This window comes from Podarcis gaigeae (genome assembly GCF_964106915.1).
Source record: "Podarcis gaigeae genome assembly, chromosome: 17".
NCBI lineage: Eukaryota > Metazoa > Chordata > Lepidosauria > Squamata > Lacertidae > Podarcis > Podarcis gaigeae.
In genome coordinates, this window is record NC_139694.1 from 29,673,243 (window position 1) to 29,695,893 (window position 22,651).

The 22,651-nt window shown below is 42.7% G+C and overlaps 1 protein-coding gene across 3 annotated transcripts in view; it reads right to left on the reverse strand.

The window, feature by feature from the left end:
- Window positions 1–22,651, reverse strand: part of GLIS3 (GLIS family zinc finger 3) — a 186,956-nt gene that overhangs the window by 126,274 nt on the left and 38,031 nt on the right. For all 3 annotated transcript variants that reach the window (XM_083718651.1, XM_083718650.1, XM_083718649.1), the window contains 2 exons: window positions 8,406–8,613; window positions 5,581–6,694 (listed from right to left, as the gene is read on the reverse strand). In XM_083718651.1, the coding sequence (XP_083574777.1) occupies window positions 5,581–6,694; window positions 8,406–8,613 (1,322 nt within the window). The remainder of the gene's footprint in view (window positions 1–5,580; window positions 6,695–8,405; window positions 8,614–22,651) is intronic.

Sequence of the window (22,651 nt, forward strand, 5' to 3'; positions counted from 1 at the left end):
AATATAAGGTGATGCTGTCAAAGCCTGAAAAGGATATCATTTTACATTGTTATTTAAAGCTGATTGCCAAGCTATTGTGCCCATAAAATATTAGTAACCATTACAAATTTTATGTCACATGATAAGTTTATCAGCAGGATTGTTAGGAGGAGAATTTTACATTTTACTAATCTTCCAGACAATCTTTTTTGAGTGACAGTGAAGTTTAGGTAGAGAAGGGAACCAGTATTTTTTTATAACAAGTTGAAAATCCTTTCCTAAAATATTATTTATAATGGGCTTTATGTAATGTGCACATTGAACTCTGCATTCTACTATTATGGTGCTAGAGGAGACTCTTGAGAGTCCCATGGACTGCAAGAAGATCAAACCTCTCCATTCTTAAAGAAATCAGCCCTGAGTGCTCCCTGGAAGGACAGATCCTGAAGCTGAGGCTCTAATACTTTGGCCACCTCGTAAGAAGACTGCTTGGAAAAGACCCTGATGTTGGGAAAGATGGAGGGCACAAGGAGAAGGGGACGACAGAGGATGAGATGGTTGGACAGTGTTCTCGAAGCTACCAGCATTAGTTTGACCAAACTGCGGGAGGCAGTGGAAGACAGGAGTGCCTGGCGTGCTCTGGTACAGGGGGTCACAAAGAGTCGGACATGACTAAACGACTAAACAACAACAATTCTACTATTCACCCGCTATTTATTGAGAATAAGCAGATTTCTAATGAGACAGTACAATCACTACTGAACATATTTTATGACATATCTCCTGTGTATTTCTCACCTAAAATTAGAGTCTCTAATTTTCTCTTTTGAAACTTGATTTAGGTTTCAGATATTTTTTGAACTTTGGTAGGTTTGTTTAGAATTGGTAGGTTGCTTTAGTAGGGCTGTATGTGCAATCCCATTTAACCACCCAAAATATTAGATAATTTACCGTATTTTTCGCTCTATAACACGCACCTGACCATAACACGCACATTGTTTTTAGAGGAGGAAAACAAGGGAAAAAACATTCTGAATGAAACAGTGGATGTATCATTTTTGTGCTTCATGCTGTGGCCACAGACATGTGATCTGATGGTGAATTTGGGGTGACCCAATGCCAAAATCCTGAGGATCCATGTAGATCCATGCTTTGTAACCACATTTTTGCACCATTGCAGCCCCAGGTAACAGTGGGTGCGTGATTTTGGGGGGGCAGGCTGTAGCCATGTACATGCTATGTGCTCTGATGGTGAATTTGGGCTGACCCAATGCAAAGATCCTGAGGATCCATGTGGATCCATGCTTTGTAACCACGTTTTTGCACCATTGCAGCCCCAGGCAACAGTGGGTACGTGATTTTTGGGGGGCAGGCTGTAGCCATGGACATGCTATGTGATCTGATGGTGAATTTGAGGTGACCCAATGCAAAGATCCTGAGGATCCATGTGGATCCATGCTTTGTAACCACGTTTTTGCACCATTGCAGCCCTGTTTTTGCATCAGATCATTGCTATGTGATCTGATGGTGAATTTGGGGTGACCCAATGCAAAGATCCTGAGGATCCATGTGGATCCGTGCTTTGTAACCACGTTTTAAGTGGGGAGGGAAGGAAAAATATAGAAGGGACAAGGAGCACGAGAGGGGTGTGCGGAGAAGCAGCTGGCTAAGAATGCAGGAGAGGGGTTTAAAGGGGGGGGGGAAGGAAGGCAAAAGTCCACCCACCCACTCAAGCCAGCCCTCTCTCTCTCTCTCTCTCTCTCTCTCTCTCTCTCTCTCTCTCTCATCTGCATGTTTTCCGCTGCCTGCCGAGTCCCCAGACGCAGCAGCAGCACCGGAGCAGGGACGCTCTGCTTTCCTCTCTACTTGCCTGGAGGGGAGGGGTTGCCTGGAGGGGAGGGGATTTCACTGCTCTTTGTTCCGTCTGAGCAAACAGCAACCGAAACAGAACAGGGTGGGCAGTAAGACCCTGAGGCAGAATGCAGGAAAGCAGCAGCCTCCTCTCCTCCGTGATGGCGCAATATGATTTTTGCCATGCACTTGGGACAAACGGCTCCAGGGACCACACATTCGCTCTATAACACGCACAGACATTTCCCCTTACTTTTTAGGAGAAAAAATCTGCGTGTTATAGAGGGAAAAATACGGTAATTTATGCGTCTGCAGCTTGTTTCACAGTCACTGTTATACTTAAAGGTAAAGGTTAAGGGACCCCTGACTATTAGGTCCAGTCATGGCTGACTCGGGTTGCAGTGCTCATCCCGCTTTATTGGCCGAGGGAGCCGGCGTACAGCTTCTGGGTCGTGTGCTGGTGCTGGTTTTGACCTTTAAAGTCCTATGCAGCCTAGGACCCACGTACCTACGGGACCGCCTCTTGTGGTATGCCTCGCGGAGGACCTTAAGGTCCACAAATGACAACACCTTGGAGGTCCCAAGTCGCAAGGTGGTTAGATTGGTCTCAACTAGGGCCAGGGCTTTTTCAGTACTGGCCCTGACTTGGTGGAATGCTCTGTCACAAGAGACTAGGGCCCTGCGGGACTTGACATCTTTCCACAGGGCCTGCAAGACAGAGCTGCTCTGCCTGGCCTTTGGCTTGGACCCTTATGTTTTCCTCCCCTTATGGTTTTGATTTATGGGCTACTTTTAAAATGAGGCTGCTTTTTAAATTGCATTTTAACCTGTATTTTAAATTGCCCCCCCTTATTATGTTTCTATTGTAATTTTACTGGTGTTAGCCGCCCTGAGCCCGGCTCTGGCCGGGGAGGGTGGGGTATAATTAAAATTTATTATTATTATTATTTCTGTCTTGTCAGGATTCAATCTCAATCTGCCAGGCACCATCCATCTTCTCGAGTTATAACAGTATGAATACCACCAGAGCCAGCTTCCGAAGAACCCCCACTGAAGGGGCCTGAGGCGTGAAGTCCTGAAGTCATGTGCGTGACATCACTCCACGCCCAGGGCCATATTTGGGCTCAACAATGGGTTGAGGGAGCCCAAAGAGCCTCGGTCTTCTGGGGCTGGTGCCTATCCATACCATTATAAGTGTCATGTGATGCTGCTCTGAGATCAAGGGAGAATGAAGAAGAAGAAGAAGAAGAAGAAGAAGAAGAAGAAGAAGAAGAAGAAGAAGAAGAGTAGTTTGGATTTGATATCCCGCTTTATCACTACCCGAAGGAGTCTCAAAGCGGCTAACATTCTCCTTTCCCTTCCTTCCCAACAACAAACACTCTGTGAGGTACGTGGGGCTGAGAGACTTCAGAGAAGTGTGACTGGCCCAAGGTCACCCAGCAGCTGCATGTGGAGGAGCGGGGAATCGAACCCAGTTCACCAGATTATGAGTCTACCACTCTTAACCACTACACCACACTGTGCTTAATAATGGGCAAACACCTCTCGCCCCAAACCAGATTAAAATGACATCTGAAAATAATTCCAGGTGGTGTTTTGTGGCATTCTGGATTGGCTCATCTTGAGGCCCCTTCAGATGTGCGGCAAAATCAGGAGAACTTAATCCACTCCCTCCCTTTAATTTGCCTAGTTCATATGACATTACCCTTAAACAATGCAAGTCTCAATGTTTTCCCCCTGTAAATTTGAGTTTACCCAATACAGCGATAATCAAATAAATTGGGGTCAAAGCTGCTCCAACTTGGGGTTGCAGACAATTCATTTCAGTGTTTGGGAGTGGGTGGAACAATTCTTCTTTTCTGCTTATGCCATTGCTTCCTCTGTTCTTTCGTTTCTTTTCTGACAGTGCTCGTATTTATTTCTAGTATGTTCCTGAATGGGAGAGCAGAGTGCATTCTCTCTTTCTCTCTCCTCCTATCTCTATTCTATTGACCCCTCAGATTTACATAAAACCAGAAAACTGCATTAGCAAAGCATATTAAAAATTTGCTCGCAATGTATTTCAGCAGTCTGAAAAGTTTGTACTGAGAATTTACAGTTACTTTAATTTCTTTTCCATCTGTGCTCTGTTTACAGCATGCTGCCGAATGGTGTTTATATGTGTATCTGTTTGTGTGTGTTTATGTATGCACCAGAATACTGCACAAACAAATTTATAATTGCCTGGCTTTGTGATTTTGCACACTTCCTAGGTGGGGCAGAGAATAAAAAACAAGGTGCCATGCAGCTGTCTGTGCTCATGCCCTGGGAAATTGCCTACTGGTATGATCAGGAAACACAGAAGTCACTCCTCACATACAAATTCAATTTTTTTGTGGGTTTGAACTGCTCCAGTGATATTGGAAACCATCTACAGAAATCCTCATTGAAATCTGGTTAAATAATATTTGGAATGTGGCTCTATCGGAATACCTTACTCACCACAGCAGAAAGGAGAGACACTTTTCCTGAGACTTGGTCTCCTTTCTTTTCCTTTATAAATGAGACAGGGGGTCCTTTTATTCCACCCCCAACACTAGAATCTTTGTGGAGAAGAGACTTAAATTGATATTGCATAAATAAAAGCGTTGCTTGCATATTGCGTATTGCATATGAAACTTAATAAGACTGTACCACTGGACAAGTTACTATACTTATATGTTGTTCTTGTATTGACATGAAAAACAATAAAAATTATTGAGAAAGGAGACTGAAAGATGGGACTGGTGAACACTAAAAGCAGCAGAAATATGAGATGACTGGACCCTTACTGAACTCGAAGCATGGGAAGCCCCAACAAAAACAACAAGAATATATAATTTGGCAAAATATTTGGACTTTATGATATGTATTGGTATAATTTGGAATAATTAATGTGATATGATTGGATTGTTAAATGGAAAACTTAATAAAAATTATTTAAAAAATAAAATAAAAAAATTATTGAAGAAGAAGAAGAAGAAGAGTTTGGATTTGATATCTCGCCTTTCACTCCCCTTCAGGAGTCTCAAAGCGGCTCACAATCCCATTTCCCTTCCTCCCCCACAACAAACACTCTGTGAGGTGAGTGGGGCTGAGAGACTTCAGAGAAGTGTGACTGGCCCAAAGTCACCAAGCAGCTGCATGTGGAGGAGCGGAGACGCGAACCCGGTTCACCAGATTACGAGACTACCGCTCAAATCACTACACCACACTGGGAAAGGAAACATGAATTAACAGCTAAAAAAGGTTCAGATGTAGAAAAGCACTAAAATAAGCAAACGAGGGATTAGTTCTAACTGCATTGAAGTATCTGAAGCTCGAATAAGTTCAAAAAGAAGAAGGACCATCAGTCAGCGGGAGAATGAATGTTTTGCTTGCAGAAGACTTACATCTCCAGGCAGGCCCGGCTGATACCCCATCTGAAGCTGAAGTGCCACTGCTAGTCAGCATAGACAATGCTAAACTAGATGGACCAATGAGCTGACTTGGTCTAATGCATCTTCCTCTGTTCCTGTTTCTGCCTCTGCATGCATATGAAAAGTCTATCCATTCACTTAGTTTTTAATTCATTAATATCAACAAAGCTTGCATTCTGTTACTATTTTTTCAGAACAAGCTGTACTAGCCAAAAAGGGGGGGGGGGGGGAGAGGAACCTAGCACAGTGTTAAAAATTGCTATATTTAATATACAGTAAACCAGTGTGTATATCTAACATGTTTTAGACTTACCGTACATTTGTTTGGCTTTTCTCCTGAATGCACTCTCATGTGAATCAGTAGTTTGTAACGCGCATTAAATGGCTTGTATCTCCGAGGGCACCCAGCCCAAAAACAAGTGAAATCCTCTCCTTTCCTCTGGTCTATGTGATTTTTTTCTATGTGCCGCACAAGATCTTCCTGCTGGTCATAAGTAGCACTGCAGTCTATCCAGCAACAGCAGTGCTTGCCATTAAACTCATCCAGTTCGCCTTCTTCGTCTAACAGAGGGCCTTGCACAGATGCTGCTAAGGAAATCTGGTGGGGATGGTTTATAAGGTCATGCTGATGCGCATGGTATGGGGGAGGTGGACCATGTGATGGAGGAAGAACAAGGGGAGCCACTGGAGAAGTAGGTGGCATGTCCATTGTGTTCCTGGAAAAACCATTGGCACGCCCACTTTTTAAAATGCCCACAGATTGGCTATCTAGCAGAGATATTCCTTGTTGAACCACCATGTTGTTAGTGACTGCTGGCTGTAGGCTGTTTTGTTCCAACTGTTGCATGCGCTGGTATTCAGTGTTCTCACTTTCACCGTAACTTGGAAGGGCAACATTGCCATTAGCAACAAGAAGTCTTTTTTGAGGATTTGGAATAGAGCAAGTCTGAGGAATACAACTTCCCCTTATTCCCAAGAAGTGTCCATAGACCTCAGGCTGAGGGGAGATGTTTGCTGGAGATGCCCTTGAGCCATTGATGTAAGCAACAAGAGAAGTGGGGGATGTGCGGATGATTGTATTGAAGTCAATCCCGATTCCATCAGACAAAGGAGACAGAGAGAGGGCCCTCTTTTTGGCTGAATGAGACCTGGTTGAAGAATAGTGAGGACTAGGATAAGGAGAACAATTATTTTCCACACCAAACAAGTAAGATGGTAATGAGCTAGAGACATTGTTGGACATGGACATTCCAGATGTAACACTTGTGATGTCCCCGAGGTCTGTGCCATTTGGGGAGCCTTGGCTGGAAGGAAGAGAAGGAAAAATCCTGTAGCCATGAAGCCATTCTTGCTTGACACTCTGGATTGATGGACTTTCAGACAGACTCAGGGTTGTGGAGGCCAAAGATTCTCGGGACAGAAGGGATCTGCAGTGGAGAAAAGAGGGAGAGGGAATGCAAACAGTTACTTAAATGTTAGCTCTTGGTAGTTCTATGAAGCAGCTGGCATATTCAGAGCTCAGCTGCTTATTTTTGACAATTAAAATCACCTTCTCAAAACTGATCTTTGCTTTTGCATATTCAAAATCTGAACACCAAGTTACTACACATAGGATGTCTATTAGTAAGCAATGGGTGGTGTCCAATACTGCATGAGTGCAAATATTTGCACAAGAAGAATTGCCCCATATCCTGCAGTCCCTCGTGCTCTCTGTGCCCTTCACAAAATTCCTCCAAGGGCCATGGTGTTCTCAGCAAAGGCCTGAGAGAGGTGTCAAAGGATGCAGCTACACTGGAGAATCAATGGAAATTCAGGTAGAGACAACCTGATGCTCAGGCAGCATTGAATATCACCTACTGACTATTGTGGTGACAGTTGCTTTGGCAGCCCCCATCAGGGTCTCGAGTGTGAGTGCAACCCACTAACTGACCAAGAGACTAACCAGGGCTAATTGCAGCTGCGTGTACGGTAAAATTCATTTCCGTTTTCTTAAATTACTTTTTTATTCAAAATTAAAACAAAACATATTATCCAGAAACATATCATCCTTATTTTCCCCCTTTTTTCCTCCTTCCCCCTCCAGAACCCACCCACCCCCGACTTTCCTCAGTTCCAGTCTTTGATTTCTCTAAAAATTCTGTTTTCTGAATGTTACACAGTTGTATAGATCCTCAAACTATTTAGCTGATAATTATCAATAAAAGTTTGTGAATGTTTATTCAAAACCAGCCAAGGAGTCCAGTAAAATTCATTTCCAACCTTGTTAACCAGTAGCCACTGCAAGTCCCAGTGAGAGCTCATAAACTGGGGGGGGGGGGGAATCAGGTTGTTTTCCTCCACCCAAGGGAAGGAAGGAAGGGGAACAAGCAGGTTGGTGGACCACATGAAATGGAGTGACCCCTGAGATCTTGCAAGAGGCTCCCCCCTCTCCCAAGCCTTGGCAGCTGCCGCAACATCCCACCAGTCGGCTAGACAGCACCTACAAGCTCACCACTGAGAGAGAGCTGCAACCACCTGTGACTATTCTAGATAGCCAACATTAGCCGAAGTTTACTTACATAGCACATGTTATAACATATTTTTCTTAGGGCATTACTGCATAAATTCTAAAACCTGTGATTCATCTCAAAGGAATAATATTGAACTACAATACCTAGAGGGACACAGGTGGCGCTGTGGGTTAAACCACAGAGCCTAGGACTTGCCGATCAGAAGGTCGGTGGTTCGAATCCCCACGACAGGGTGAGCTCCCGTTGCTCGGTCCCTGCTCCTGCCAACCTAGCAGTTTGAAAGCACGTCAAAGTGCAAGTAGATAAATAGGTACTGCTCCGGCGGGAAGGTAAACAGCGTTTCCGTGCGCTGCTGTGGTTCGCCAGAAGCGGCTTAGTCATGCTGGCCACATGACCCAGAAGCTGTACGCTGGCTCCCTCGGCCAATAAAGCAAGATGAGTGCTGCAACCCCAGAATCGGTCACAACTGGACCTAATGGTCAGGGGTCCCTTTACCTTTACAATACCTAGACTGCAGCTTTCATTCTAAATTTCAACTGTGCACAAAAGGGATAACTCTAAAGTGAGTGGTAAAATATTTTTCTGACTTTATAGACATGAAAACATTCCTAGAGAATAAAATGAAGACCTTGTATCAGATGGAGGTATATTTGAGTTGGTAGCATTCACAGCCCTCTGTAAGCTAGGGCTGATTTGGTTGCATGATGTTGAGACCTTTTGGGCAGGAGGAGATAGAAGTCCCAGTCGCTGAACCATCATTGGACTGCTGGTGACGATTAATTTGTTGCAGCTACTTTTTCCGATTGACTTGCACCGAGTCCCAAAGGCAAGGCCCCCTGAAAATGAAGGAGTTGTACAAATTTTAACTTACATTTTCCACATTAAAAAAGTCTAATGATTCCATAGTATTATACGTATAAAGCATGTGGAAAGAACTGAGAAAAAGGCTGATGGTGGAATGCACTGTAAGAGACTGATTTTAAAGATAGGGGAATAAAGCAAAGTGAATCACGAATCAAGCCATATATTATTTGACAAGTTTATAGAATGACTGTTTGGTCTGATCAATTCCACAAATCCCAAATTTCTATATTTTTCTAATCATGTTCCCTTAAGGATTTGCTTTAATGAAATGATCTGAGAGTTACAAATCCAAATATTACAATTTATGACTGAAACAAAAAAGAAATTGTTCACAAAATCATATATATGATTCAAAGCTAAAGAACAAAGTCCGCATCTCTAATAATTGCAACCAGGTCATGTGTGAAGCTACAGTTCCTGAATATCACCTGTTGACAAACCAATGATCTCAGAGATTAAAGTTCAATCACACTATTCACACAATAAATTTACATGCACAATGTAAAGGACTTGCTATTATCTTCATAAGGAAAACTCAGACTTGATAGTAAATTACAAAAACAGTCAACCACAATTGCCCCATACTTAAGGACTCACACTAAAATCCTTACCATCATCCAATCTACTTAGTGTTCTAATTTGTGCAACCTGAATGGATCGATGCACAAGGTGTATAATGACAAATAGATGACAAGCGCTGGCACCTTTCAAATTTCCCTTTTAACCCAAATCTAGCAAGCAAACAGCAGTAATTTCCCAGCAAACTGCTTTAATATGATATACTTTCCTGCCAAATGTTTCATAGTAAAAACTAGGGAAATATTTTTAAGTTCCGTTCACAGTGAACAACAGATTGCAATTCTGAGAGACCACAGTGACACTATTGGACCTTTTTCAACAAATCTTTAAAAGAGTTTATCCATAAAAGGTGGCTTGTAACACAACAGTAAATATAAACCTCTACTGCTAAAGTACTTTCCCATCACCACCGTGTGTCTTCTATGTTGAGGAAAATATGCCTGGCCATCACAGGTGTTATTGTTGTTGTTGTTGACTACAGAAAAAACATCAGCTTTGTCTAGACTACATTTGGGTGCATTTCTTTCTATCTCAACCCACCACACTGCCATGTCCTTTGAGGCGAGTTGGGAAGTTGAAGGAGCAGAGCTTTTCTCCTGCAATGCCAACTGACCATCCTGTGAATTTCCTTCCTGCAGAGACATGAGGGCATCTCCCGTCGATCTTTCGGAAGGGCAATGAAGACCTTTTCATTCTGCAGTACATTTGGAGATTGCGGGACGCTGGTGGCACTGTGGGTTAAACCACAGTGCCTAGGACTTGCCGATCAGAAGGTCGGCGGTTCAAATCCCCGCGACAGGGTGAGCTCCCGTTGCTCGGTCCCTGCTCCTGCCAACCTAGCAGTTTGAAAGCACTTCAAAGTGCAAGTAGATAAATAGGTACTGCTCCAGCGGGAAGGTAAATGGAGTTTCCATGCACTGCTGTGGTTCGCCAGAAGTGGCTTAGTCATGCTGGCCACATGACCTGGAAGCTGTACGCCTGACCCGGAAGCTGTACGCGGGAAGGTAAACAGCGTTTCTGTGCGCTGCTTTGGTTCAATAAAGCTCCCTCGGCCAATAAAGCAAGATGAGCAGCGCAACCCCAGAGTCGGTTACGACTGGACCTAATGGTCAGGGGTCCCTTTACCTTTACCTTTGGAGATGGGGTACTGGTAGTTTTTATGTTACCACTATTACTTTGTGTGTGGCTAATAATAATAATAATAATTTATTATTTATACCCCGCCCATCTGACTGGGTTTCCCCAGCCACTCTGGGCGGCTTCCAACCAAATATTAAAATACAGCAATGCATTAAACATTAAAAGCTTCCCTAAACAGGGCTGCCTTCAGATGTCTTCTAAAAGTCTGGTAGTTGTTCTTCTCTTTGACATTGGGTGGGAGGGCGTTCCACAGGGTGGGTGCCACCACCAAGAAGGCCCTCTGCCTGGTTCCCTGTAACTTCACTTCTCGCAGCGAGGGAACCACCAGAAGGCCCTCGGCGCTGGACCTCAGTGTCCGGGCAGAATGATGGGGGTGGAGACGCTCCTTCAGGTCTACTGGGCCGAGGCCGTTTAGAGCTTTCAAGGTCAGGACTAACACTTTGAATGGTGCTCGGAAACGTACTGGGAGCCAATGTAGGTCTTTCAAGACCGGTGTTATGTGGTCTCGGCTGCTGTTCCCAGTCACCAGTCTAGCTGCCACATTCTGGATTAGTTGTAGTTTCCCGGTCACCTTCAAAGGTAGCTAGGCTGCTTTCGTATTTTTAGCCTTAATATTATTTTGCATGTATACTGTGAATTAGCTAGGTAACTCTAACAGAGAATAGAGGCGGTATATGAAGCTATTAAATTTATAATAAAATACACACAATTGCCATGTCAGGTGTGAAGCTGACCTAAAAGCAGTCCTATAAAGTGAGATTTTTTTTAAAAAATAATGCTTTATTAAAGCTTTGTAATAAAACAATAAGATAAAAGAAACTAATCTAAATAAAAACAAAAACAGAGAGAGGGGGGAGAGGAGAAAACAGCAAAAGAAAGAAAAAGATAAGGATAATGGAGAAAGAGATAGAGAAAGCAGCACAAAAACTTAAGAAAATTTCCAAAATCCATATTAGCACAGTATATTTATTATGGCATAAGAAACATATTGCCCTAACAAAGATTTTAGAGAGGGGAAAAGTGAGAGATGACAGCAAACAATTATTCTCTCTGCCTGCTTAATCACTTGTACCTAGAAGTATGTAAAAGAGGTAGTGTTCAGAATACAGGGAAAAGAAAATTAATGATGCTGTATTTTTCTGAAGCTTGTGAAAACCAGAAAGCATGACTGAACAACAACAGGGCTGGAGTTATCCTCCTGGCAGCAACACCTGTTTATTTTAAAAGGAAATTAAAAAGAAATAAAAAGATATGTTCTAAAATAAGAAATTACTTGAATAGTCAGTGCCATAAAACATGAACAACTTTAACTTTTGCCAAATCTGGCAGAAGTTGTAGGAGATAATTGCCATTTGACATTATTCTGTAGTTTTGAAAATTTAAATAAGCTGTGTTCAAAAGGAAAGAAAAATAAAACTTGGAGGGATCTGAAAAGAAAAGACTAGTTTTACCATATAAATTTGTTTAGTTTTTTTTAAAAAACAAAACAAAACAAAATGGATAAACTTGAAAAGAACAACTTTATCACAGAATCTTGGCAAATCTTGGCAAAGAGATTTTCCTGCATGACAGAACAGTGCCACTTACATATTATCTACAAATGTTTAATAAAAGCAACATTCATTTAACCTCAATTCAAAACATTTAGCCAATGACAGAAGGGTTTTAGGTTTCTTTTAGAGGTTCTGACAGCATCACAGTGTCTAACTGTTCAAGCTGAATATTTGAAACCATATAATTAGACCATTTCTACCTGATTAAACATGAGCTCATTGTGAGTTAAATGGCCAAACATCAGAAATGTTAGCCATCAGAGAACTTTTAACATAGGCACGTAACACCCGCAATTTGGATGTGTGTTCTTGCAATCCCTGCATCCACAAGAAGTTTAAAAGCACTACATAGCATACATAAATAATATTGAGAAGAACAATATTTCTAATAGTGGGTCCACGTGAGAATTAATGCACACCTGTGCAAATTTTAAATCTCTCTCTCTCTCTCTCTCTCTCTCTCTCTCTCTCTCCCTCCCCCCCCCCCCACTCCTTATACACATTTTTCAGGAGCAGAAACACTACTAAAGGTAGGAATCTGACCCTATGCATAATACCTTGATGGGATGTGGATTTTATGCATAAAAAAGAAGGGTACATGGACTAAGACCCTTTTAAATGCATGCCAACCACATGGAACTTAACTGCAGATAAGTATTTCCCAGTAGTTTGTGCATGGCCACCACCAATTTGAATTAGCACCCAGCAATTCATCTTTTTTGGCGGGGGAAACCTAGAATCTCCAGCAGAAGCAATGGATGTAATCTAGAAGAGAGAAGTGTTCCACATCACATTTAAAGCAATGAAATGCACTGTGCAATTTAATACTAAATCATCTGATCCTAAGGACTCACCACATCAGTGGCAGTCATGCAAAGGCCAATGCTGGTGTAATGAATTCATTATCCTATGCACTCACAGAAAGCACAAGAGATGAAACACAATGTAGGAACATAGACAGATACTCACAGACACCTTGGCAGCTCTGCCAAGGTCAGGACAATGTGCACTGACACGCATAAAAGGCATTGTCAGTGCACAGACCAACACATAGCTATAGCATGAATACCATCATGATACAATTTTACCCAGTTCACACAATCTGCCCGGAAACGCTCAAGAGGCCTGCAAAGTAAGAAGAGGTGAGGGCTACAACAAACAGCCTTCTCCATCACATCCAGCTCCATATCTGATGTGCATTTTCTATTCCCTCCCCTTTTCCATTTCAGCCTCGGTCCAGTATACCTGAAGGAGCGTCTCCACCCCCATCACTCTGCCCGGACGCTGAGGTCCAGCGCCGAGGGCCTTCTGGCGGTTCCCTCATTGCGAGAAGCAAAGCTACAGGGAAGCAGGCAGAGGGCCTTCTCGGTGGTGGCGCCCACCCTGTGGAACGCCCTCCCATCAGATGTCAAAGCGATAAACAACTACCTGACATTCAGAAGACATCTTAAGGCAGCCCTGTTCAGGGAAGTTTTTAACGTGTGATATTTTACTGTATTTTTGGTTTTTATGGAAGCCGCCCAGAGTGGCTGGGGAGGCCCAGCCAGATGGGCGGGGTATAAATAAATTATTATTATTATTATTATTATTATTATTATTATTATTATTATTCCATTTCATGCAGCCCAATTCCCCAGTTTATAACCACAGCAGTACCAAGGATATCCATGAGGTTATTGAACGGTTGAGCACATTGAGTGGAAGTACGTGTCAATGATGTTGGGAAAGATTGAGGGCACAAGGAGAAGGGGATGACAGAGGACAAGATGGTTGGACAGTGTTCTTGAAGCTACCAGCATGAGTTTGACCAAACTGCGGGAGGCAGAGGAGTGCCTGGCGTGCTGTGGTCCATAGGGTCACAAAGAGTCGGACACGACTAAACAACAACAATATTAGTTTCATTCAGTTTCTCATTTTTCCAGTCTGAAGTTCAGTTCGCTGCATATTCACATCAGGGTTTTTTAAAAGTCATTGCAAAATCTCACCAATATTTTAGTGCAAAGTTCTCTTAATACACACAATTTCCTATGCAATTTTGTCTAATTATATGTTTTTACAAAGCAATTCCTCCAGATAATGTATTTTCAAATGTCATCTTCACTAATATATGCACATTTCACCCAAGTTTATGCATTTTTTGTAGACATTATTTAACTGGAAAACTGCATTGCAAAATTCAGATAAGTGCAAATTTCAAAGCATGGTTGTGTTTCGATTCATGTATTGTTTCAGAAAGTGATACTTAGGTACCTGTAAACTGGATCAAATTTCTCCCCCCCATCCCTAGTGCAGACCCATCACTTCTCAGTACTCAAATGGCAGGACTCTCAATTCTGATGCAGCGTTGTGGCACAAAGTCCCTTCAGTGCCCCACCATGAAGGCAGCTGGGGTAAGTGACAAGCAAGGTGGGAGATTGTCCTGTCTCTCAATGTTTATTGCCACAGACAGCACTGACAACTTATACTAAACAACATGAAGCAACATATTGAATAGCTGTGAAGTGAGTTCTGACAGCATCACAGAACAATCAGTGGGCGTGAGTGGCTGGCAATATTTCTTGTTCTCACAAAAAAACTGCATGACAGACACCAGAACAACAGGTGCAGTTTTCATCATCGCTGCATCTCCATGCTGTCTATGGCAGTGTTTCCCAACCTTGTGCCTCCAGCTGTTTTTGAACTACAACTCCCATCATCCCTGACTAGCAAGACCAGTGGCAAGGGATGATGGGAATTGTAGTCCAAAAACAGCTGGAGGCACAAGGTTGGGAAACACTGGTCTATGGCACACTCGACTCCGAGTATATTTCAGCTATCGTTCTCTGGACACTGAGACTGCATAAATGACACACACCTCTTTTCACTTGCTCTGCCTTATATATATATATTCCTGAATGGCGTACCTTGATTGGCTACCGTGTGGAACAGGAATCTGTCTCCACTGTGGGCGTAGGAAGGAAATTGGACAGTAACCTGAGGCTCTCCCTTGACTTCAACGGGACTGTGTCAACTTTTGCACCAGTGTTTTTAAAACTATGTCTGTATCAGTGCAGCAGTTGCCAACATGAACTCACATGCACCCACAAGAACTCACTGGCCTTCCTTTCCACCCACAAACAGTGTCCCCAAGGAGTCCATGGTGGCAAAAAAAGAATGACTTACACTCAGTAGCACAGTGTGAGGGGGCAGGGGGCCATGACCCTGGGCCCAAATTTCTGAGGAGCTGCAACCAGGTTGAGGCTACTTTGCAAGAAAGACTCTATTGATTAGATCCTGGCCATCAAAGGGACTGACCGCTTGCTCTGCCCTGGGCTCCAGCAACCCATGCTACACCCCTGCCTATACTACCACCACCATGGGAAGGGCCATCTCTGAGGTGGCAAATAGCTGCAACTGCCCTGGACACCACACTTTAGGGAGCCCTGCACATGGCGCTGGTGGCCACAGTCAGCAGCCCTGATGCCTGGCTGGCCCTGCTGGCCCTCACCCCATTCACATGGGTTTCCACCTCCTCCCTTTCTAGAGCCACAGAACAGGCAGGCAACAAGCTAGCACTGCTGCTGCCAAAGCACTGCAGTGGAGAGGAAAATGTAGGCTGTAGGAGAGAGGCCACTGCCAATAACAGAGGAGTAAAACAACAAACAGTAGGAAGCTGGAGGGGGGAGGCTGCCCCTTCCATCACTATCATCATCAAAAGGAGAAGTGTCAGAGGAAGGCAATGGGGGGCCCCACACAGCCTGATTTCTCCTGGGCCCCACACAGCCCTAGGGACTGGCCTGGCCTTGTGGACAGCATTAACAGCCAGCTACACACGGGTGGTGCTGTGGGTTAAACCACAGAGCCTAGGACTTGCCAATCAGAAGGTCGACGGTTCGAATCCCCGTGACAGAGTGAGCTCCCGTTGCTTGGTCCCTACCAACCTAGCAGTTTGAAAGCACATCAAAGTGCAAGTAGATAATAGGTACAGCTCTGGCAGGAAGGTAAACGGCGTTTCCGTGTGCTGCTCTGGTTCGCCAGAAGCGGCTTAGTCATGCTGGCCACATGACCCAAAAGCTGTCTGCGGACAAACGGTGGCTCCCTCAGCCTATAGAGCGAGATGAGCGCCGCAACCCCAGAGTCAGTCACGACTGGACCTAATGGTCAGGGGTCCCTTTACCTTTACACAACATTCTGGAGAGTGATACTTCTAGGCCACAATCAGTATTTTCCCCAGAAGTGGCAGTGCTGGCAGAAGCATCTCACGTCATTCACTCCTTTCTCACATATTGCTTCTCATGCACATGGAGAAAAGGAAACGCGGGGAAATTCCTTTGTGGACTTGCCCTAGGAAGGGGCTCCTTGATATTTGTTCAGCCTGAAACTAATGGGACTTTCTTCCTGATAAGTATTCCCAGGACTGCAATCTTAGCTGGCAAGGAATATTTTCATCTTTCTAACATTAAAAAAAAATGTGTTGACTGACATGATTTTATCTCAGCCACACCAGAACCATTCAGGTGCCACCTTTATGACGTCAATGAGAATATACTGTCAGAGCCTACAAAATGGAGTATCGGAAATAAGCAGTGTTTCATTTCAAATTGATGTGCTCCATATAAATCAAAACTGTCTTTTGTCAATAATTAAGAATTAATAATTAACAAATGCAAACAGCAAAAATACTTGGAGGAAATGTTTTAATCTGTCCAGTTCCTCATTCCTCAGCCAGCCTATTTTGCTGTTTCTCCTCAGTAGTTAGTTAATATCTAAGCCTCTGTTGTGTTTTACACGCAACCAAATTCCACAATGATCGTCAAAAGAATGTGGCTTTCATACAGATTTTTATTTTCTTCACTGCTGCAGCATAAGTAATTTGTTTCTTATTAAATTTTACCCCTCACAAATACTTTCATATCTCTCACAAATTAGTAAATCCTTTGCCTTCAAAGTTGCTTTCTCATATACAGTAATGGAACCAATCACAGAATATGCCACTTCTCAAAACTGTGGAAGAGGTGTTATTATGGACCTGTGTGATTATGTGCTGTTTAAAATGGGACCAAGTGGTACAAGAGGATCAGATTGACAAGGCCTTTAAAAATATGACATATGATTTTAACTGTTCCAGTCATTCCAATTTGAATACTCAGCAACACACAGACTAATGGCCTTGATCCAGTGAAAGGTACTTGTGACAATACTTCTGCTGGTTGTAATTAAGGGCACTTCCACCCTGCAGCTATTTTTTGGTGGAATTCAGTCATGCACTGAGAAATTGATACAGTGCAAGTAAAGTTGAGTTGATGATGTTGCACAACAAGCCCATTCCCAACCATCCCATAATCAGACTTTTGGTAATAAGGAAAGAGGACAAGCAATGGAAATTGCAGGATTAACTTGCTTGATGTAACATATACATCAACATAACATTGTTATTGTTGTTGTTGTTTAGTCGTGTCCGCCTCTTCATGACCCCATGGACCAGAGCACACCAGGCACTCCTGTCTTCCACTGCCTCCCGCAGTTTAGTCAAACTCATGCTAGTAGCTTCGAGAACACTGTCCAACCATCTCGTCCTCTGTTGTCCCCTTCTCCTTGTGCCCTCCATCTTCCCCAACATCAGGGTCTTTTCCAGGGAGTCTTCTCTTCTCATGAGGTGGCCAAAGTATTAGAGCCTCAGCTTCAGGATCTGTCCTTCCAGTGAGCACCCAGGGCTGATTTCCTTAAGAATGGATAGGTTTGATCTTCTTGCCGTCCATGGGACTCTCAAGAGTCTCATACAAACAAATATGAATGAATGAACAATAAATATCCAACATTGCCTAATCTCCCTACAATCCCTGCAAACAGCTGAGAAGCAGAGATATAAGAGGGCATCAGAGGAGGGAGGGAAAGAAGAGAGACAGAGGCCAGTGTTGCCCGTGGCGCATCATTCAAGGCACCCCATCATTCAAGGCACCCCATCATTCAAGGCACCCCATCATTCATGGCACCCCAGGGTGCCACGGCACACTGGTTGAAAACCACTGCATTAGGGAGTTCCTTGAGAGTGACAGCAAGCATACAGACAAAGGTCATCCAGTTGACATTGTGTATATAAGCTTTCAAAAAGCTTTTGTTGAAGTACCTCATCAATGACTTCTGCAGCCATAGAATATGGCTTATGTATCAGTAACTGGTTAAAGAACAGGAGGCAGAACTAAATGGACAGTTCTCCCAAATGGAGGATGTATAAGTGGAGTCCCCCCCAAAGATTGGCACTGGGAAATGTATTTTGTAATTTGATTATATAATAATAATAAAAAAATACCCATCCTTTCCCCCTGACAGGGAAAGCAACTTATAGCTAAAATAGGTAAAGGGTAAAGGGACCCCTGACCATTAGGTCCAGTCGTGGCCGACTCTGGGGTTGCGGAGCTCATCTCGCTTTATTGGCTAAGGGAGCCAGCGTACAGCTTCCAGGTCATGTGGCCAGCATGACTAAGCCACTTCTGGTGAACCAGAGCAACGCATGGAAACGCCCATTTACCTTCCAGCTGAAGTGTTACCTATTTATCTACTTGCACTTTGATGTGCTTTCGAACTGCTAGGTTGGCAGGAGCAGGGACCGAGCAATGGGAGCTCACCCCGTCACGGGGATTCGAACCGTCAACGTTCTGATCGGCAAGCCCTAGGCTCTGTGGTTTAACCCACAGTGCCACCCGCATCCCTATAGCTAAAATAGAAACAGCTAAAAACATAGGGGAAAAGCAATCATTAAAAAACAATTGAACATACACACACAAGTCATTATGTGTGAGCAGCGAGAAAGCCAAGTTTGCTAATGATACCAAATTGTTCAGGGTGGTTAAAACAAAAGGGGGTTGCTTGAAGTTCAAAGCATGAATGGGCAGTAAAACAGCAAGTGCATTTCAGTGTAAGCTAGTAGAAAGGCAGGCTCGCCAACCCCACAGGGCGGAGGTGTTGTCAGCCCCCTCAATATTCCTTAGCAGGAGGTTCAGCCCCCTCTCAATATCGAATGGCGCAGAGGAGGCTGAGCCAAACGCGGCAAAGTATCAAAGGCAAGCTCCTCGTGGGCATGAGAGAGGAGCAGCTGTGGCCACTGGAACTGCATGGCACTGGGCAAGGCCTCCTCCCTGCTTCTATTTAAGGCAGCCCTGTTCAAGGAAGTTTTTAATGTGTGACATCTTAGTGTATTTTTGGTCTTTGTGGAAGCTGCCCAGAGTGGCTGGGGAAACCCAGACAGATGGGCAGGGTACAAATAATAAATTATTATTATTATTATTATTATTATTATTATTATTATTATTATTATTATTATTTGCTCTGCTTATCTGGAGTCATGTAAACCCCCAGGTGATCACATATAGAAATAGATACATGTGTATTCTTTATGTCTGCATAGGTTAAATCATAAAAAATACCCTAAGTGCTGGCAAAAGTACTTTTCTGTACATATTAAACTCATATGGTAAACTTCCCCATTGTGCTCTGCAAAGGGAATTCCTGAATATGTAGAAGGTTTGCTTGTAGAGCTGAATATTCCAGGACCTTTTCTTCATTGCAATGCAATGTTCCAGGTTCTGCAATCACTGTGGAAATTACTATATACAGTAGATGCATTTATACACATCAAAATAAAACTATGGCAGAAGAAATTGCCTCAAACCCTGAGCTGAGCAGTGAGTATGACCTAGTGTTTGCTTTGGTTTTTTGAATATTGGCAGGACAGTATATCAGTACACTTCTGAGAATCTAAGCTGCCTCCCAGCAGGAGTTTCAAGTCCTGCTCAACTTTAGGAGGAGCCAGTACCAGCAGCTAGAGCCAGACTAAAATTTGATGGTGACCAATAGATTCCTAAGGGCAATAAGTCTCATATGATTCACTTCCTCTGGTCAGTCATATATGGGTTACAGTGTCTGATGGCTCATTCCTTTGATATGGGAGAGGCAGGATTTATATTATTAAATTAGTTTTTGGTATGGGAAGTGGTATGCTCATAAAGTAACCAGTGATCCTCAGTGCGTCATCTCTTGCAAAAGGCAGTTTCCTTTGAATTTTGCTTTCCAGGGCATTCATAGCCAGTTAGACAGCATTAATTTCCAAGGCCTATTTGCAGTTCAGTGCCATGAAGTAATCAGGCATACACTTTCAGCAATGCCTATAAGAGACTGGCAAAGCAGCACAAAGAACAATGCCTCTCTTCACGTGGAACTAGGCTAAGAAATTATCCAGCACTGACCAGCGCAAACAATTCTGTGCAGGTAATTAAGTTGGCTGGTTCAAAGCAGGCAGTAATGAGATCACCTCCTTCTGTGGAAATACTGTTTAGTTGCTGAGTTTAGATAAATGCAAACACCGAAACTAGGTAAGAATGCCTTAGGAGCAGGGAATACCCCATATATAAAAACTAAAGGCAAACTTTACTTCCCCTTATGATATTCGTTCTATGTTTTACTTCCATTATCAACATGCCATTAATGGAAACTCTTTCCTGAAAAATTGTTTGGGGTTTTTAACAGATATTTTGCATAAGAAGTTATTAGCTAACTACACTTGCTTGTTAATATTTAACATGAGCAGTGGGAATGTTTTTCTTTTTTTAACTTTCTTTAGCTTTCTCTAGCATTACAGCATCTATGAGTAGAACATAATTCATTAGTTCAGTATAAGGGGATCAAGCAAGTTATATATGTATGTATTCAGATTAATAGAAAATAAGTCTAAGAATATATAAACAAAGTTAATTCCTGACAAGTAAAAATAACAGATTCCTGTTACACTATACAAAGTAACAAGTGTGTTGTCACGTAAGTTTGCACCACGATAAAATTGTTAGAGTGCAATTCTAACCATGTCTACTCAAAAGTAAGTCATATTGAATTCAGTGGATTACTCCCAGGTAAGTAGAGTTAGGACTATAGCCTTAGTCTTTAGATGCAACAACAAAGACAAAATTCATCCACAAAATATATACCCACATTAAGAGCCCTAGATTCCATTTATCGACACAATGTTCTGGGAATGTTACAAATTTCCGTGAGCTTTTAAATACAAAACTAGATACAAAGCTCAAGAAAACATCAAAGTGGGCGAGGGGCCATTGAATCCCCATTGAGTTCAAATGAGGCTTATTCCCAGACAAATGTGCATATTATACAGTGGTACCTCGCAAGATGAAATTAATTCGTTCTGCGAGTTTTTTCGGCTTGCGAATTTTTCGTCTTGCGAAGCACGGATTCCCATAGGAATGCATTGGTTATTAATGGTTTTAAGAAAAGGGAAACGTTTTCGTCTTGCGAAGCAAGCCCATAGGGAAATTCGTCTTGCGAAGCAACTCAAAAAACGAAAAAATATTTCGTCTTGCGACTTTTTCGTCTTACGAAGCATTCGTCTTGCGAGGTACCACTGTATTACTTAAGAGTTCAATGTAATGATAAAGTTTAACTGAATACCCAAATGTATTGTGGTTAATTAATTATAAAACAGAGCTGTCTGGCTTCCTCCTTGTGCTTCCGCTGGCAGGTGAAAACAGTTTCATTCCAACAGGCTTTTAGTAACTGACTCTTTTAAGGCAAAGGACTTTTAATAGTGCAGTTTTTAATATCTGTATTTTAACATATCTCTTTTCATATTGCTATACAGTGGTACCTCGAGTTACATACTCATCAGGTTACATATGCTTCAGGTTACAGACTCTGCTAACCCAGAAATAGTGCTTCAGGTTAAGAACTTTGCTTCAGGATGAGAACAGAAATTGTGCTTCGGCGGCGCGGTAGCAGCAGGAGGCTCCATTAGCTAATGTGGTGCTTCAGGTTAAGAACAGTTTCAGGTTAAGTACGGACCTCCAGAACGAATTAAGTACTTAACCCGAGGTACCACTGTAATTCTGTTATAGTTTAATTCTGTTTTAAGTATTATCATATTTTGCATGTTTTTAGCTTTCTGTGGTTCATCTGTGTTGTTTTAATTTTTGCAAGCTGCTTTGAGTCCTGATTCTGGGGAACATTGTTTATTTATATCCCGCTTTTATAAAGCCTGCTACTTTAACATTAGGCAAGATGCCTATAAGCAAATAGATCTAATTGTGCAAATCTGTTCTACAGCTTGCATGGCAGGCAGTAAACTCAAAGGCATATCCAGAAGGCACTGAAACCTGCCATTGTGTTTCTTATTCCTAAACTGATCTGGATACACAAGCATGGCAAATGCATGAAGAGCAGCACAGGAATAAATGAGAGACAAGGGAAAAATCAAAATATAACAAGAAGGGGAGGATATGACAAAGGGAGATTTATTATTATTCTTATTGGGCAATTTGGGAGAGGTAATTAAACAAGAAAATACTATCCAAGACTTCGAGGTAAACCAGGGTTCACAAAGTCACGTTTGAATAGATCCTGTGAATATTTTTAGTACATACTTTATCTTATTTTAAAGTGATGGAAAGTTACTTTGTACTTATGAACAGCAAGCTAAATGATGGATTACTGGTAAATATTCTACAAAAAGAACATGTTGGCCTGTTATAATATTTCACCTCCCACAAACCCTCCCTAGCAATATCACCCACCTTACATTGCACATCTCTGCTCGTCTTCAGATAAGCGATGCATTCTTCACATATCCCACAAAATTCCTCAGTTTTGCCATTAATCTTATAAGACACACATATGAAGCAATCATTGGTGCCAGCATTCTAATGGGTCACAATAATTTTTCCACATTGCAAAATTCATAGCTGGCACAACCAAGGGC